Source organism: Neophocaena asiaeorientalis, unplaced genomic scaffold (genome assembly GCF_003031525.2).
Source record: "Neophocaena asiaeorientalis asiaeorientalis breed wild unplaced genomic scaffold, Neophocaena_asiaeorientalis_V1.1 scaffold129, whole genome shotgun sequence".
Classification (NCBI taxonomy): Eukaryota; Metazoa; Chordata; class Mammalia; order Artiodactyla; family Phocoenidae; genus Neophocaena; species Neophocaena asiaeorientalis.
The window spans coordinates 5,225,311-5,244,057 of NW_020172446.1; the positions used below are offsets into that span (position 1 = coordinate 5,225,311).

At 36.7% G+C, this 18,747-nt stretch overlaps 1 protein-coding gene across 2 annotated transcripts in view; it reads left to right on the forward strand.

Annotated features, from left to right (window-relative positions):
• The window catches only part of GOSR1 (golgi SNAP receptor complex member 1), a 50,158-nt gene extending 31,759 nt beyond the window's left edge, over nt 1-18,399 (forward strand). For both annotated transcript variants that reach the window (XM_024735431.1, XM_024735435.1), the window contains exons 7-9: nt 3,935-3,964; nt 11,371-11,453; nt 14,349-18,399. In XM_024735431.1, the coding sequence (XP_024591199.1) occupies nt 3,935-3,964; nt 11,371-11,453; nt 14,349-14,473 (238 nt within the window). In that variant the 3' untranslated portion in view covers nt 14,474-18,399. The remainder of the gene's footprint in view (nt 1-3,934; nt 3,965-11,370; nt 11,454-14,348) is intronic.
• The last annotated feature ends 348 nt before the right edge of the window (nt 18,400-18,747 follow it).

Sequence of the window (18,747 nt, forward strand, 5' to 3'; positions counted from 1 at the left end):
ACCTTATACCTTTCCCCAAAATAACTCAAAACAGATCATAGACCTAAATATAAAATACAGAACTTATAGAAGTTTTATAACATAGGAGAAAATCTAGGTAACATTGGGCTTGGCAATGAGTTTTTAGATACAATGCCAAAAACACCATCCATGAAAGAAAAAGTTGGTAAGATCTACTTCATTAAAATGAAAAACCTCTGCTCTTCCAAAGACACTATCAAGGGAATGTAAGACAGCTACAGACTGGAAAAAAAATATTTGCAAAACACATATCTGATAAAGGACTGTTATCCAAAATATACAAAGAACTCTTAAAACTCAACAGTTAAAAAGTGGGCAAAAGGTCTGACAGACACTTCAGCTGAGAAGGTATGCAGCTGGCAAAGAACCATATTAAAAGTGTTCAACGTCATATGTCATTAGGGAATTGCAAATTAAAACAACTGGATACCACCATGTACCTATTAGAATGGCTAAAATCCAAAACATTGACACCACCAAATGCTAGCAAGGATGTGGAGCAACAGGAATTCTCATTGCTGGTGGGAATATAACGTGATACAGTCACTTCGGAAGCCAGTTTGGCAGTTTTTCTTAAAAAGCTAAATAGTCTTACCATATGATCTAGCAGTCACATTCCTAGGTATTTACTTAAATGAATTGAAAATATGTCTAAATAAAAACCTGCACATGAATGTTTATAGCACCTTTACTCATAATTGCCAGAAGTTGGAAGCAACCGAGATGTCCTTCAATAAGTGAATGGATAAGCAACCTGTAGGTACATCCATTCAATGGAATATTATTCAGTGATACAAGAAACAAGCTATCAAGCCCCCAAAAGATATGGAGGAACCTTAAATGTATAACAGAAGCCAGTCTAGAAAGACTTCATACTGTATAATTCCAGCTACATGACATTCAGGAAAGGTCAAAACTATAGACAGTAGAAAGATCAGCTGTTGTCAGGGGTTCAGGGTGGGAAGAGGAGGAAGAATGAATAAGTGGAGAATAGGGGATATTTAGGGCTGTGAAACTATTCTGTATGATACTGTAATGGTGGATATATGACATTTTGCATTTGTAAAACCCGTAGACCTGTACAACTGCAAAGAGTAAACCCTAATATAAACTATGAACTTTTGTTAATAATGTATCAATATTGGTTCATCAGTTGTAACACACGTACCACACTAAAGATGTTAATAATAGGTGGGGGAGAACGGGTATATGTGCTCCCTGTACTTCTTGCTGAATATTTCTGCAAACCTAAAACTGTTCTAAAGGGCTTCCCTGGTGGCGCGGTGGTTGAGAGTCCGCCTGCCGATGCAGGGGACACGGGTTCATGCCCCGGTCCGGGAAGATCCCATATGCTGTGGACAGGCTGGGCCCGTGAGCCATGGCTGCTGAGCCTGCGCGTCCGGAGCCTGTGCTCCGCAATGGGAGAGGCCACAACAGTGAGAGGCCCGCGTACCACAAAAAAAAAATAATAATAAAAAAAAAAATAAAACAACTGTTCTAAAAAGTCTACTGATTTTTTAAAAATAGAAAATGTGGCTCTCTGATTTCACTGCTAATAATTTAGCTTTTATCTTTCTCTTTTTTCTCTCCCTGACTGAAATGGGCAGAGTCTGTCAGGTGCTTAACTTTTTTGTCTCTAGGTAACTTCATGGGATTATAAAACAAAATTTCTCTGCTAAATAAACCATGAAAAAAGCAAGTAGAGATACTCCTTGGTCTACCCAGACAAGAAACAAATATGCCACAATATCAGTGTTAATGGAAGAGTGGTTACAAATGATTTCTATGTTCATCTTTGTTTTTCGGTATTTTCCAAATGTTATCTGTAAAATAACACTTTGTTAGCGCTTAAACAGCTTTTTGTATCCTACTGCAGCTTAACTGTATTGTTAACATGTCTTAGAAGGTATTATATAGAAATAACTAAGACACAGGTCTCTGGTTAACTGTAAGTGAAAACACTGCATCACCACAGTGCTTGATGTAAATTATCTCATTGGTTGGTGACAACCTCATCAGATTTTTTTGCAGTTTACAAAGGGATCAGTTTTAAAATTTTATTCGTTATGCACTTGATTGTTTGTTTTCTTACTTGTTTATTATTTACTTATTCACCTACTCTTTTAAAAGAAGATTCTAATTAGTGTTACCTAAGTGGTTTTCCCAAGTTCTTACATTTTGTTGGTTAAAACTACTTTAAAATATGTGCTTGAAATTTGTGTCATTTGCAGTTTGTGTATTTAGGGAAATGAGTTATTTTTTAAACAGAGAATTATTATCTAAGTGTGGCTTTAGTGATTCCTTGGTACAGTAATTGGTGATGAAATTTAGCTCATTGTTTTCAGCTAGTTTAAATCGATCTTGAAAGAAACAGAAACTTGTTGCTTAATATAGACTCTAGATGACTCTTTGGAATGCCTCTGGGCTATTATGAAGTACTTGTTTAAGAAGGATAATTCCACTTGATTATATATTATATACCCCAAAGGAGAGTAATTTTAAATTCAATTTTAACTAGATTATGCTGTCTTTATGGAGCCACTTTGTTGCTGAATTGTATCCACACTATCCAGGATGCTTTTAATGAATGGAGTTTATTCAGCTAATAGATGATACAGTCACCATTCAGAAAGCCACATAGTCTGGCTCTTAATTCCTCCACCGTCTTTGTAATTTTTGAAATTCTTAATCATAGCATTTATATAAGATATTTATGACATTTTTAAAGTTCATCTTTGTTCCCTAATTCATACAGTAACTTAGATTTCCTGGTCTACTACCTTATAATAAAACCTCAGTTTATTAATTTATACAATGAAGTTAGAAATCCTTTTGGAAAGAGGTAGTTGGAAAAAACATACAAGTATTTGAGTCCCTGCTGTGTTCCATGCACTGTACCAAATGGATACAGATGTCTGGGAGTTTGTTTTCCTACTTTCTGCTATAAAGCTGCCCCTTTACCCAATTTAGCTACCTGTAAATTCCTCCCTAAAATGGATTTTTGGTGGATTTCTTTGTTTCCAGTGTGTGATGCATAAAGGCAAATATTTTACGGATCAAAGGTGCATTGGTGTCTTTATTCAGGTTCCTTTTTTTTTTAAACAAGTGAAGGGGCCTTTATTTATTTATTTATTTTTGGCTGCATTGGGTCATTGTTGCCGTGCACGGGCTTTCTCTAGTTGCGGCAAGTGGGGGCTACTCTTCATTGTGGTGCGCAGTCTTCTCTTTGTGGTGGCTTCTCTTGTTGCGGAGCACGGGCTCTAGGCGCGCTGGCTTCGGTAGTTGTGGAACACGGGCTCAGTAGTTGTGGCGCACGGGCTTAGTTGCTCCGCGGCATGTGAGATCTTCCCGGACCAGGGATCAAACCCGTGTCCCCTGCATTGGGAGGCGGATTCTTAACCAGTGCGCCACAGGGAAGTCCCTATTCAGATTCTTGAATTCTAAAGTGTGGCAAGCTGAGATTTGATTTTGTGTTTCAAAAAAGGAAGGAACTTTAAGATATGAATAATTACTACTTATAGGCATTAGAACTATATTTGCCTATCCTGTCTCAACAAGTTGGTTGTAATTCTTAAGTTTTGAATAGACAATGGTGACAACTTGGAGCTATCTAAACTAAAGAAGTAGTTCTATTTATTTGTGCTGTCATTAAAACTGTTCTGACTTTAATAATCAAGTATCTCTGTGGAAGAAATAGATTTAAGCCAACAAATAAAAGTAAGATGAAAACTGTATATGTGGATTAATTAATTTCAGAGTCCAGCATTTTCTCCAGACACTTTCAAAAGTCTGGGTGCTCTTTTTACATAAATGGTTGGAAATGTAATCTATCTGTAAAATGTAGAAAAATTAAGTGCAAGTTTTAAATGTGCGTTTAATAATTCCAGAATTTGAATTTTCTTTTTATTTGCAGCTCAGATCGTCTAATAGAAGAGACAATAAGGTAGGAAAAATGTTTTGTTTTTGTTTGTTTGCATATAAATGAACAGATAAAGTTAATTCTATAACTAGAGTTAAAGTCAGTTCATCCTCCTTAAAGATGAGAATTTCATTACATGGTAATGTATTTTTACTGTGACTTTCCCTTGTAAAATACATTTGAAGCCTAAAACATTTGTTTCCAGAATTAGTAGAATTGAGCTGTTTTACCTAGGTTATTTTTTCTGATTAATTCATACTCAGTATTTTCAGCCTCTTTTTATTCTTACTTTTTAATGAAAACAGTCTTGAACATGCGATTTATTAAATGTCTTATGTATACCATTTATGTAGACTTGGTTTCTGTTACAGCAGCTATAGAAAATCTGTAGTAATTACTATTATCTGTAATAACATTAAAGTAGTTTCTTGCTTAAGGTAAGGGAAATATGTTGGTTTGAACTGCTTAAGTCTCTAGGTTTGGTGAATTTTTAAGTACCTATTTTAAGACAGTAAAAAAGTAAGTTAACTAGGAACGATCTCCGTTCTTTAAAATTCAGCAGTGTCTACAGCACTGTTTTTCAGGAAAGGTAGAACGAAGTACATGGGAAAAACAACAAACATTTGTATTCTTACCATAGACTTTGGTATTGTGTTTAAGTGTTTTACATGCTGTATGTTATTTAATCTCCTCAATAACTCATGAGATAGGCACTGATTACTAGATACTATCTCCAAAACAAAAAAGAAGTTAAGGTAAGTAATTTGCCCATGGTCACATGACTAACAAATAGTATTGAGGATTCAAATCCTCAAATCTGAGTCTCTAACTGTAGAATAAGAGCTCTATCTAAACCACTACTATATTTAGTACCTTACAGAAAGAGGACAAGCTTTGGAGTGTTATTTGGTTTGAAACCTGGCTGTGCTACTTAATTAGATCTGTGTCTTGGATACGTTTCTTGGAATCTTCATTTTCTTATGTGTTTAAAAACATGGGATTGATGATAATACTCTAGAAGATTGTTTTGAAAATTAAAGATAATATGAGTAAAATGCCTAATACAATGCCTGGCTGATACTAGGTAATTTGAAAATGGCAGCTCTATTATTTATACTTTTTTTAAACTTTTTATTTTGATTTCATTTCGGATTTCAGAAAAGTTCCAGTGGTACAAAGAATTCCCTTATACCTTTTACCGAGATGCCCCAAATGTTATCATTTTGCCACATTTGCTTTTTTGCAATTTTTTTTCTGAACTACTTGAAAATAAGTTGCAGACATGTTGCCTCTTAACCTCTAAATATTTCATTGTTCATATCCTAAATATTTATGTTGAAATGGACTCATGGATTTTTATTTTATTAAATGGATCCTATCATTATTTAATAATCTTAATAAATTATCCTTTATAATAATACGCAGTTATCACATCTTGGAATTTTGTTTGAATTGCATGCACTGGGTCTTCCATCTGACCAACGTTTTCACAAAATTGCCTAATTATCAACTGAAATATCTCCCTTGTGACTCCTTACCTTTCATCAGCACGTAAAGTTGGGTCACATTTTGCAAAGGATTCTTTACTTAAGGTTTCCTTATAACCCTTTTCCTTTTTTTTCATCCTTTTATTTCTTCCTTTATACCTTATCTTCTAGCACCAGGCTGCCTTAAGCTTTTCGATTCCAAGCTGGCCTTTTTAAGGGCAGGTGATATGAGTATAAAAATTTGGAGAACCTCATAGGATAGGAACATTTGAGAACTATCAAGTCACTGATATTATTATTTTGCTAGTTAAAAAGCAAAAAACCATGTAATTAGAAGGCCTTTTATTTCACTTTGTTTCAAAATATGATAGGTATCACAAGTGAAATTTTATTGAATATAAAGGTAGTTATGATTACTTATAGATAATATAAAATTAAAGTGTCAAATAATTATTTTTACATATTTACATGTAAAATTTTACCTTTTCCTTTTAGAGCTGTATTTTTAGAATACGTACACAAATGAATATAAGCTGACACCAGTTTATTGAAAAGAACGAATATTTTTAATATTTGTAAATGTATTCTTAAGCTTTAAATGTATAACTAGTATTGTCTGTTGTTGAAAAAATAAGTGTCTGAGTTTAGTTCACAGAACGGGTGAGAAAGTTGAAGTTCCCGTAAACACATCAATAATTTATCATTTTAAAAGCATTATATATTATTTGGAGCTTATGTTTTGCCTCTGCATATTTGACCCTTGAAATAACAACAGCCTAGATTCACTCAGCTTGACTCCAGATGATGGAATAAGATGGGAAAGTATATCTAGATATACTTGGTGTGGTACTGGAACTCATGCATATTCAGCAAGATAATAACATAATGTATGATGATAATATCCGTTCTCCAAGGAACACAAAGTGCTTTGCGGAAATTATTTTTTAATTTTCCCTATCTCCTTCTGAGTCAGAGTGCATAGGAGATGGTGATAGTCCCAGTTTAAGAAAACAGAGGCATATATGATTCAGAGATTGGCCTCAGATATCTCAGCCCAGGTTTGAATTGTAACTTTTTACAAGGCCATAATACCTATTTAAAAATACCTGGTAAAGTAAATTTATTATAAAACAACCAATTTTAAATGTATCGTATTCTATCATAGATATACACTTAACCTGAAAAATTATGAATAAGAACTAATGGTGCAAAGGATGTTGTTAGTTTGACTCTTATTCTTGTGATCTTTTTACTTTTTGGATCTAAAATTCAGTGTGCTCTAAAGTTGACATTGCCCGCCTCTTTCTGCTCTAATCTTGACTGGTTTTGCTCTACACATGATACATTCACTGTACTGGTCCTGGGATGTCATTTCACCATTATCCTAAAATGACCTCCTCTGTTGGATCACTTATTTCTAAAAAATAAAAGTCTTCAACTTTCTTAGTTTATTACCTCATTATGTTGGACCATGTTCTTTAGTAGCTTCCTCAGAAAGAATAGGAGGTAAAATTTTTGGACTTTACACATCAAAAAAAGTCTTTATTCTACCCATATTCTTGATTCATTGTTTAGCTAAGATATAGAATTCTAGATTGAAAATAATTTTGAAATTTTTGAAAGCATTGTTTCCAGTGCTGCTTTTTAAGTCCAATGCCAGTTAAAATTTCTGGTCCTTTATATTTGTTAAGCATTTTTTTTTCCTCTGGAAGCTTTTAAGATCATCCCTTTTCCCTTATGTTTTTGTTTGTTTTTAATCTCACCATATGAGCTTGACATGCATCTTTTTTAGTCCATTGAATTAGGCATTTGGTGGGCTCTTACAGTCTGGAAACTTATCTTCAGATCTGAGAAATTTTCTTATGTTTATCATTTACTTCCCTCATTCTTCTCGATCCTTTTTTCTTTTTAATATACACTTTATATTTGTCAAATATACCTAAATAAAATGGGAAAAAAAGAATTCACCTAAAATACAGCCACTAGATTGGTTAATAATTTGGTATGTATTCTTCCATATTTTTCTCTATGTCTCTCTTCGTATCTGTGTAAAAATAATAAAAATATGAACATATTCATAGATATAGGCAGACACATGTGTAATTGGGCATTTAGAAAAAGTGGAATGATATTAACCATAGCAGGTTAGTATGTGCCATCACCTAACTTGTCCATGACTTAAATCAGTAAGTTGTGAGAGGGCCATGTGGGTAAGTGTTAATCCCTGTAAAGGGAAGGGTGGTTGCTTGTAGAACACTGGTTATGGACACTGGAAATGGGGTTCCTATTCTTGACCAAGGATAATCTTGGGCAGTGGAAGTCCATGATGGTCTAGGGAGCTGCCCTACTGTAACCAACCCCTGAATGGTGGAACCACAACATGCATTTTTCCTAGTTCCTTTTTATTTTTGTAAGGCCGCGCCATGTGGCATGTGGGATCTTAGCTCCCTGACAAGGGACCGAACCTGCACCTCCTGCAGTGGCAGTGCGGAGTCTTAACCACTGGACCGCCAGGGAAGTGTCCCCCCCTTTTTTCTTTTTTATTGAAGTATAGTTGCTATACAATACTCTATAAGATATGCATGTACAATGTAGTGATTCACAATTTTTAAAGGTTTTTACTCCATTTATTATTATAAAATATTGGCTATATTCCCTGTGTTGGGCAATATATCCTTGTAGCTCATTTTATACCTAATAGTTTGTACCTCTTACTTCCCTACCTTTTCTTGATCCTTTCTTACCTTTTCTCTGTCTTGCTTTTTTTTTTTTTCCTACTTTCTGGGAAGTTTACTCAATTTTTCCTTCTAACGCTTCTGTTATGTTCTTATTTGCACTCTCCTTTTTGTAATTTACACGAGCTCTCTAAAGGGACACACACACACACACACACACACACACACACACGTTTATGTTTGTATTTTTCATGGATGTGATACTTTATCTCGGAGGGCATTAAATATAATTAGATTTTAGAGTTTCATGAGCCTCCTTTATTGCCTCTGTTTCCTCAGAATCACTCTTCTGTTTGCTGGTTGGTTTGTTTGGATCTCTGCCTTTTATGTTAGAGGCTCTCCTCAAATGTCTGGTGAACCTTGGCTCTTTGTTCATATTTAAGGGTGAGGCTCCAAATCTAGTGATTGGACGCTCATTCTGTGTGCGTGGGTGGTAGGATTTGTTGAGTAGGAGGCTTCACCGTGGGTGATCAGGAAGGGGCCTGGCTGTTTCATTGGGGGCTTTAAAATGTCAGTATCTGTAGGTCTCTTCTTGGTTAGATTTTCTGCTGAACTGAGGGCAGTCACCTGCCTGCATGGTTTGGAGCAGGTAATTTAGGGGTCTGACAACTCCTTTTACAAATTTCCACAGATGTTCATTCTGTCTTCCGATATACCTGATCCCTTCAATTCTTTAGATTTTCTAGGATCTGGGAAAACCTTTATAAATCACTACTTGACTCATAGTGGTACTGAGGTGAATAACAGTAGGGGATTTGGTGCTACTTACGTTATTAACATTTCTTAATCACTCAGGTGGAATTCCTCTAATTTTCTTTTTGATTTTCTTTATTAGATGTTTATAAAAGTACAATGTTCTTACTATAACAATTTAAATAATTCTAAAATGTATAAAGAAAAAGCTTGTCTCCTGGTGGTGCCCCGCCATTCCTACCCCCCAAAGTAATTTGTATTAACTGACAGTTATGTATCTTTCTGATAGCTTTCTCACTGTCATACAAACATACACAAAGATGTTTTGAGTGTTTCTTAAAATAAAAAAGGACTAATACTATACACATTCTGTGGCTCACTTAAATCATTCAGTATATCATAAACATCCCTCCAGGTTAATGGAAATAATTCTGACTCATTCTTTTAATAAGCAAATATTATTTCATAGTATAGGTATACCATAATCTACTAAACCATTCCAATGTTGTTACCAGGTTTTGCAGGGAGGGCGTGATGGTGGGGAGTATTTTTTCATTTGTCTTTCACTATTCCAAACAATGCTTATCCTTTTATATATCTCCCTACACACTTTTGTTTCTTCTTTGCCTTCTCAGATCTTGAAATTTCAGTTGATTCATTTGTCATTTGCTCCAAGTACTCCCTCTAGCATTTTCCTCCAGAAGCATACCTGGTCTTGGCCTGTCCAAAAATGCGTTCAGTTAGCCCTCTGGTAGGTCAGGCTGTTAGAGACCCTAAAGCAGGTACATACAGGTGGCAGTAGATGGCCCAGCAGTTTTCCCTCTTAGGGGCTTGCTGTCACACCAGCTTGTAGATGTCAGCTATCTGCTTATAGGTCTCTCTGGCTGTGTGTAGCAGGCCTTTCCCAGCTGTAGGGACTGAGAGCAGTTCATCACTGCAGCCCCTGTGCATGCAGACCCTTACCTTCCACTGTCTGGGCTTCTCAAGATGCAGTGAAACCTACATCTTTGCCCCAGGCTTGAAGAAAAATATAGTCTTCCCTGCCATCAGTTCTTTGGTTCTTCCCTTGCTTGAGAGAGTGTAGCCCCCCTGGCTTTCTTCCCTCGAGATCTCAAGAGAACTTGGGACCTCAGATGGACCCTCCCCGGCATGTCTGCCTTTGTCTTGTGTTCTTCCATAGAGGAAACTGGACCAGAGATAAGGTCAAGAATTTGTGCTCTACCATCTTCCCAGAATATCTTCATTTCTGTTGCTTTTCGGTTTTTTTAATGTTTCACATATTTTCAGAATTACTGAAGAACTTCCTATTTCCTACTGCTTTTTATAATGTCAGTATCTAAAACGCTCCCCTGTGTGTTACGTATCAAAATGTATACTGACCCTGCCCTCTAGGATACTAATGTCCAAGAAGATAAGACTATTGAAAGTTAATAATCCTGGCAGCGATAGCAAAAAGATATTAACTGAGATTTCTTTAAAAAGCACATCAAAGTAGTTACATGAAAGAAACTGTACTCTACAAAGAGTGAAAAAGTTACTTCCCTTCTTTCTCATTTGCTTAATGAATCTGTGACCTTTGTCACCTGGCTTGGAAACTAGCTTAATGTTGCATGTGTGTCCTAAAATCTACTTGGTTGGGTCTCAAATAGAGTTTTGGAATATAATTTCTTTTTTTTAATAAATTTATTTTATTTTATTTTATTTTTGGCTGAGTTGGGTCTTCGTTGCTGTGCGTGGGCTTTCTCTAGTTGCGGTGAGCGGGGGCCACTCTTCGTTGTGCTGCGTGGGCTTCTCATTGCGGTGGCTTCTCTTGTTGTGAATCACGGGCTCTAGGTGCGTGGGCTTCAGTAGTTGTGGCATGCAAACTCAGTAGTTGTGGCTCACGGGCTCTAGAGCGCAGGCTCAGTAGTTGTGGCTCACGGGCTTCGTTGCTCCGCGGCATGTGGGATGTTCCTGGACCAGAGATCAAACCCGTGTCCTCTGCATTGACAGGCAGATTCTCAACCACTGCACCACCAGGGAAGCCCCTGGAACGTCATCTTTCCATAAGTTAAGGGCTGGTTCTATATAAATATTTTGTGATATGTTGCACCTTTGGTTCTATTTTTATAATTGTAATTCCCTACTTCCCTCTCAAGGGTTTTTCCTGATTAAGGATATTTTAGTACATGGCCCCTTTTAAAACCATTTTAAGAAGCTTTTGTAATGTGTGATTTGTCAGTTGTCTTATTTCATTTGTTACTTTGGAAAAAAAAGAAGCAACCCACAGGAACAGTCCACTGCCTTGTCCAAAAGAATATCAGAGAATAGCATTGGGGATGAAGTGGTCATTCAGAAAAAGGACAATGGGAAGATGACTCGGGAGGTGATTTTTTTTTTTCCATGTTCCTGCCCAGTGCTTTTCAAAGGTGATGTGCTCACCTTAGTTTTCTGTTCACTTTTAAGAGTATGATGGATGCATGCAGGATCATCTTGAAACATCAGTTTATTGAGCTTCTCTTTTCCTCCCTTGCAGCATTGCTATGGCAACAAAAGAAAATATGACTTCACAGAGAGGAATGTTGAAGTCAATTCAGAGCAAAATGAACACTTTGGCCAGTATCCTTTTTGAAAGCTTGAAATCTGGGGGTTTTTTGGGGGAAAAAATCTGTGTATGTGCTTCACCACTCCCCCCCTCTTCTGGACAGGTTGCCATCATCAGTAACAGTAGAGGCCATCAGTAATTCTGTATTATGATATGCCCTGCACTCCTGAAAGATCATACTGTTTAATGCCATATGTAAAAGATTGCACACCAGAGGGTTAATACTAGTAGATCTAGAAAATAATTATGTGAATTTTCAAATTCACATAATTATTTTACATTTTAAAAGCTCTTGAATCCATGTTAACTCCACAGTGTACACAGGTTTTACCTAAACATCATAAATTATGTGCTTTTTCTTCTTTATTCAGTTTGGAGAATAAGTCAGTGGCACATGCTTAGAAAGAGAGGGAAGTAGACAGCCATACATGTAAATGAGTTGTCACTGCTGGTGGCATAGTTTCATTTTGCACAAGCTAAACTCTAGGATAGATTTGCTGCTTGTTTATTGTGACCTCTACCTTTTTAATTCTTCAGTTTCCCAATTTAAAGTAGTATTACTGCTACTTCTGAGAAACCCAGCAGGGAAACTGATAAGCCTGCTAAGCTAAAACATTTTGTTTACTCTGAGAAATCAAGCCTTTTTAGAGAAAAAAGTTTCCTCCCCCAATTACTAAGGGGGAAAGGACCTTTAATTTTCAAAAGTTGAGTATCTTCTGGTCCCAGATAACTTAAGGTCACTTTTAGTTTGATACCTTATTTGCCTAAGGAAAGGAATATCCTGAAGCCTGTTGGTATTTTCCAGTTTTTGGTGAATTTTGTTCTTGCTTTGTCACCCTAAGTATAAAACCACACCTTCAAAATCATTTATATTTTATATAGGGCTCTACAGTTAACAGAGTACTGTTATATACATTATCTCATTTTATCAGTACCATAAATTAGAATCATTCCCAAAATTATGTTTTAAAAAATCTAATAAAATGGGTGTGAGTTAGTCAGGACTCCATAGAGAGATAGTAATAGAAACCTAATTCATACTGACTTAAGGAGGAAAAGGAGGGAATTAATTTGTTCATATATCTGTAAAATTCAGGGGTAGAATTTGGCTTAAGGTGTAGCTGGAAGCAGGGGCTCAGATTTTATTATCAAGAATCTGCCTTTCCTCTCTGTTCCCCTACTCCATCTCTTATTTCTGTTTTCTTGTGTGTTGGCCTCATTCTCAGGCAGATTCCTCCTCGTGCCGATAGAGATGGCTACAAGAGTCACCTCCTACCAGTTCAAAAATTCTCATGGAAAAAGGACGTCTTTTCTGACAGCTCTGGCACATGTCCCAAGAGGACTGTGGTTGCCTTAGCTTGAGTTACCTCAAGCTATTCCTAACCCAGCCATTGGCCAAGGGAAGGGAGTATTCTCTCTGGCCAATCCTGAGTGCGTATGTACACCTGATGTCAGAGGACAAGGTCAGCCCCACCCTGTTACATGAACTGAACTGGATTATTATAGAAGGAGGGGGGTGGTTCCCCTAAAGGTAATAAACTAGATAGAAATATGTCCACTATAGACAGGGTTTCCTAATGTCAGAAGTTTTCTTACTTTCTCTCACGGGATTGTTGACCCTTCTTTTACCAAGCAAGAAAAGATTAAGCATTTGCTTTAAATGAGATTTGTACCTTACACTGTATAAGTTTTTGCACATTACTTCATGCTTTCTGTTCTGCATTTTAAAAGTTGTTTCTGCAAATTGTCCCCTTTTTTTGTTGATTAATTTGAAAAACACATTAATGCCTACAGTGTGTAAAGTTCTCTTCATTAGGCACAGGAAAATTCAAGATTAGAAGAAAACATAACCTCTACATACAATATGTAGAGTATATAAATACACAATACAGTCCCTGCTGAGAGTCATTTATTTACAGGAAAATGCAGTGAGGATTCACCGGGAGTAGGGATTATTCCAGCTCTCTAGTAACCTAGGTGATTTTGTTGTTGCTTTTCTTGGCCTTAATACAATACCTCTATTAACAAAGAGGATGCACCTGCAGGTGTGTAGTCAGAAACCAGTGCTAGAAATGCAAAACAGTGTAGGATGCGGAAGCGTGTGCCTTGATTGCAACATACCAACAAGTAAGATATGAAGGTATTTTACAATACTAAGTAAAATGCAGTTGTGACTGCTGTAAAACTCTTAAAATTGAAAATTTTCTTTCCTTTCTTTATGTTCCCCAAATAGGACAGCCAGAGCAGTTTAACCCACTTTCTTACGGTATCCTGCCTACTGCTGTAAAGTAAATTAAAAATTTTTTTTTTTTTGTAAATTTAAAATTTTAAATAATTAACCAGTGCTTGATTATAGAGACACTTAAGAGTTTGTTCCCACCAATTACCTGAATCCAAGGAGGCTTATCACCTTGGGGAGAAGATCACATATTCCTCAAAACCTTTTGGCAAAACTTCCCAGTCTCCTGAGAAAAGGGGTTTAAGAAAGAGAGAGAGAGAGAAAGAGAAGGAAAAAAAGGAAAGACAGGAACCTCAGGATAATGGTGGTGGTAGCTGGCTGCACCTGTACCTCCGTGCCCTGCAGGGTTCCTCTCTCCCGACCACACGGGCTCCCACCCTGACAGCAATCCCTCAGTACATGGTAGCAGTCATCATTGTTTCTTCTCTCGCTGTTAATTTTTTTCTTTTCATGGTTCTTGTGTACTGCAGTTTACTAGGAGACTTGAATTTGCCCTTGGGCAGTAGGGCATTTGTGTTTGCTGTAGCTCCCTCAGTGTGACTTTCTTCCCCTCTATTTCTTCTCATCATTTATCGTTTCTGGACTCCACTGATCTCTGTTTTTGTGATTCCTGTGAGTTTTCACTAAAGAGGCTTCTTCCAAATATGACCTTAATAAAGATTTCCCAAAGATCGTTTTCCTGCTGTGAACAGCCTCATCCAGAGGATCAACCTTAGGAAGCGGCGAGACTCACTCATCCTGGGCGGTGTTATTGGTGTCTGTACCATCCTGTTGCTGCTGTATGCTTTCCATTGATGAGACATCTCCAGGGACTCTTGACAGCCACCACTTTCACACCCTGATCCGGAATAAGAAAAAGTAGGAAGGAGAAGTTGACTGACCTGATAATTAGCCTGACCGGCAGGATTAATTCAAGACTGATAGTGACGGACTCTGTGATGTGGTCAGGTTGAGCTGAAGTCACAGGTTTTCTGTGCTATCTTTTCTAACACACGTTTCCTTCTGTTTTTAGTTTAAAAAAAATAATAAATGTTTTCAGTTGCTTTGTCTCCCGAAGAGGTAAGTAAACCCATCAGAAACAGAGTTTCCGTGCCTCGGTGAAAGTGTTGAAGGCTGATGACAAGCCCAGTCTTACAGCTGGATTCTTCAGAAAACCAGGTTTCTCTATATCCAAAGACTGCTTTCCTTTCAGCCACCAGATGGGGTTGTGAAAAAAAATAGTTTTTGTCCTTTTATTTTACACTCAGATGAGAAATCACAAGTCATTTCTTGATAATCTGTGCTATAAATTTCTACTTTGTCCCCAACTCTTTCAGTATTCAAGAAAAATTACATTTTTCAAAGAATCTTTGAGATGCTCACAGACCAACTTCAACACAGTTGAGGTTGTCTGAAATAGAAGACAAGTACTGCAAAAAAGCTTTTTTCTTTATTTTATTTTTTAATCGTGCACACTCTGGGGTTAACTGTATTCCTGGAAAAACATCAAGAATGACAGGCTTTTTTTTTTGGTCAGTCACTGTTTTTTGTTAATCTCTTCCATTGGGTTAATATTTACTACTGTGAGAAAATGAAATCTCAGTTCTACCATGACAAAAAGCCAATGTCTGTCATTGCAACTATTCTTCATCATGTCAGGATTAACACCGGCAACTGAGTTAGGGGAATGCTTGGTTTTCAGTGAGATCTCTTTAACAGGCCACATGTAAAAAGACACTGAGTGAGGGGTCACCATCAGATAATTCCATTTGTAAGTGTTCCACATTTATGAGCAAAAGTTTAAGAACCACTGTCTGATGTACCAGGAATTCTGTGTTCTGTGAAAACCTATTAATTCCAAATCTCTTAAGCTTTTTCAAACATCCAGAGAATGGCTTTATTATTGAAGGTGCATATAACAGAACCTATCTCTATCTGCACCTGTCTTTTATTACCACCCTGGACAGTGACAAAATTTTAAACCACCCACCAGAATTCTCTTCAAGTTTAACCATTTCTCAGTTTCTGTAAATCTATTACTTCTCTAACTGAACTACCACAAATAGGCCGAAGACTTCCAACAGCTGTATTCCTCACCAAGAAAGAAGGCTACTCTTCACCTTTGGAATTTACTATGGTATTTATAGTACTGGCTTAAGACCGTGCCATGGGGAATAAAAGGATATTAGTATGTAGTTCTTAACTACATCACAGAGTGTTGATGGTGATATTCAGATGAATTTGATTACAGGCTGATGGGTAGACTAACCTCTGGTCTGGTGCAGAAACCGAGAGGTTTTTCATGCTGGTGTCAGTTTTATTATGTTCTGAGTAGGAAGAGTGTTTGATACATTTTTTTTAACTATGGGGTTTATTTTTCTAAATATGGGTTGATTGATCAGTTGATGGGGATGCCCTTAAAAGAAAGTTTAAGTTTTCCCACTGTGAACCTTAAAAGATCAGAGAAATAAGTTCATTTATTTAATTCTCTGTTGGGAGAACAAAACTTCTCTCCCCTGACACTTTATTATCTTTGATTTTTCAAAGGGTCTTGATTGGTGGTTGTGCCTCAGCTAGAATTGATGGGACTTTGGTTGCTATATAGTCGGCATTTAGAAAATCTGAAGTATCATAAATAAAGTTATTTATTTAATTATACTACCAGTCTTTTTTACTGGTCTGTTTGGTGTGTTCATTAATGGGTGGTGGTGTGAGACTAAAACTAGGACCCAAGCTAATCTAGCTTTTGCTGCAGCTGAGCAAACAAACACTTTTGATGGCTGGGAAGCCTTTCCATTAGGGTTGTGCTTAAATGAAGTAATAGAATTATGTTGATTATTTTCTTTATGAAAATAAAGAAACTAGTTCTTCTGAGGAAGTTGAAAAAGCGTGGTGTAGATGTTGGTGTCAGGTAGGTCTGACTAACCTCCCAGTGCTGTAGCCCATAGTGAGGTAACCCAGGGCCAAACGTAGAACGCTAGGGCTGTGCTCCTCTGTCCTTTATGGTTCCTTCTTTGCAGAAGGAGGCCCTAGAGCGAGGATAGAAGTGTGCCATTTACAAGTAGAGGCTTATTTTGGATCCCGTGATAGCTGATTTGAACTCTTTCAGTTTCGTGCCATTTAGCTTTTTTTTTTTTTTTTTTTTTTTTTAGCAGCTTGGTTTTCTTAACTTTTTTGCTGTCCTTACAAACCAGTTACTAGGCTCAGGGGCCAACAGTAAATTGCTTATTAGAGCCAGTCAGAGCTGGGTCCAAGGAATTTTCTATTCCTTGTCCCAAAGGTTACCTCTTAGAGGAAGTTATTCTCTCTCAGCTGTTGTCTTATATGATGGATCTTTCATTTTGGGATCTTCTTAATAACCACTCAAAACTTTCCATTTCACTTAAAAGTATGAAAACCCATGGCAACAAAAAGGGTAGAAAATTCCAAAAGGTATACTTCTGAGAGTTTGTTTTACTGTGCGCTGATAACTTTAGTTTAAAATGCTTAATGAATCTGTTACTCAAGTTCAAGCCCAGATATTCAAGTGCTTCAGTTGATCTCTCCTGGTTATTTCTATATTCTTCTTACTGTTATTAATAACGATGCTGAAGGAGTCCCTGTAATTTGCAGCATTGCTTACCCATATTTTTCTAATGTTAGAAAAATATGGGCTTTTCTTCTCCATTATTCATTTCTCCTGCTTACCAAAATTCACTTTTATAGAGAATGCCTTTTTCCATACTGCCCAGTACTCAGATCAGACATGGGAGTACAATCCTGAGAGTGGAGATGAGTAGTGAGAGGAGTCATCATGAGGGCACTTTTTGTATCTGGAACCAATTAATATTGATTTTAGTTCTTTCCTGTTGGACGCTGAATACAAAAATGTACTTACGGAGCTTTTTGATGCAATGACTTTTGGCCTCTATGGAATTGAGGCACCTTGGACTTGCATTCCCACCATTAATTTTCTATTTCATTGTTAATGATCTCAACCTGAGGAAAAGGACTTTAAAGAACTGGACTAGCCTTTTTGGTTTTCTAATACCTCATGTTTGATCACTAGCCAGATATGATTTCTTGGAAATTGACTGCATTTTCTAACTTGCAATATTAAGCTATTGAGGATAAATGGCCATGTCTAGTGTTACACTGAATTTTGTGGCAAATGTAAAGAGTAAATGGATTCTACTGGGAATTAAAATGATTGTGTTCTATTCTTCTTTTGGGGTAGGGGTTGTTTAGCCTGGTCTCCAAAAAGATATAGAGCTTTTCATCATGATCTTTATAAACTAATCTTGTTATTCCTTTATAAATCTGCACACCCGTAAGTTTTATAGGGCAAAAGAAAATGAGGAACAAGTGACTCTTGAGGATGTTTATTGGATAAGAAGCTGAGACAGCTGAGCCATGTCCTAAGGGATCTTTCTCATTTTCTTTGTGCCTAGTACAAAGTATCAGAAGTATTACTTTAGTATCAAAGTATTTGCGTCTATTCCTATCCTATTAGCTCTTAGGGAGGGAAATCAATTCCAATCACACTTTACCATGATGGAAGATGTTTCCTCATGAAAAATGCCAATACAGGTTTTAAAAAATCTATTCCAAATGCACTTTCTAATTTTTTGCTTTTAAAATGGCTTCTTGGAACCAGGTTTATTGTATTTGTACTTAATTTTTTGTTCTCATCTAAATGTGCATTTTCTGACTGTATAGAAGAAGCTTTGTTATGTAATTTAATAATAAATTAGAAATATGAATGGTGTGTCTGTTGTTTGTATTGGAATAGTGCCATCAAGGCAGTTTGGGGTAGTAGTATGAAATCTTTGGTATTAATAAGTATTTTTCATGGTGTCCTAAAACCCACGGTGAAACAGTACAGGCACTGAAAAGCTATCACCTATCATTCAAAAACATCATAGGAATATTCCACTAATGATTTAGCCCAAGAAGTGAAGGGGAATCTCTTAGCAAAATGAAACTTCAGGAAGTATGATGGAAATGTAAAATAGTAGAATTTAGCAATAAAAACAAGTTCTTGCCCTCCCTAAATAATGACATTTAATTGTATAGATCTGAGGACCCCCACCCCCCAAAAGAGTTTGAAA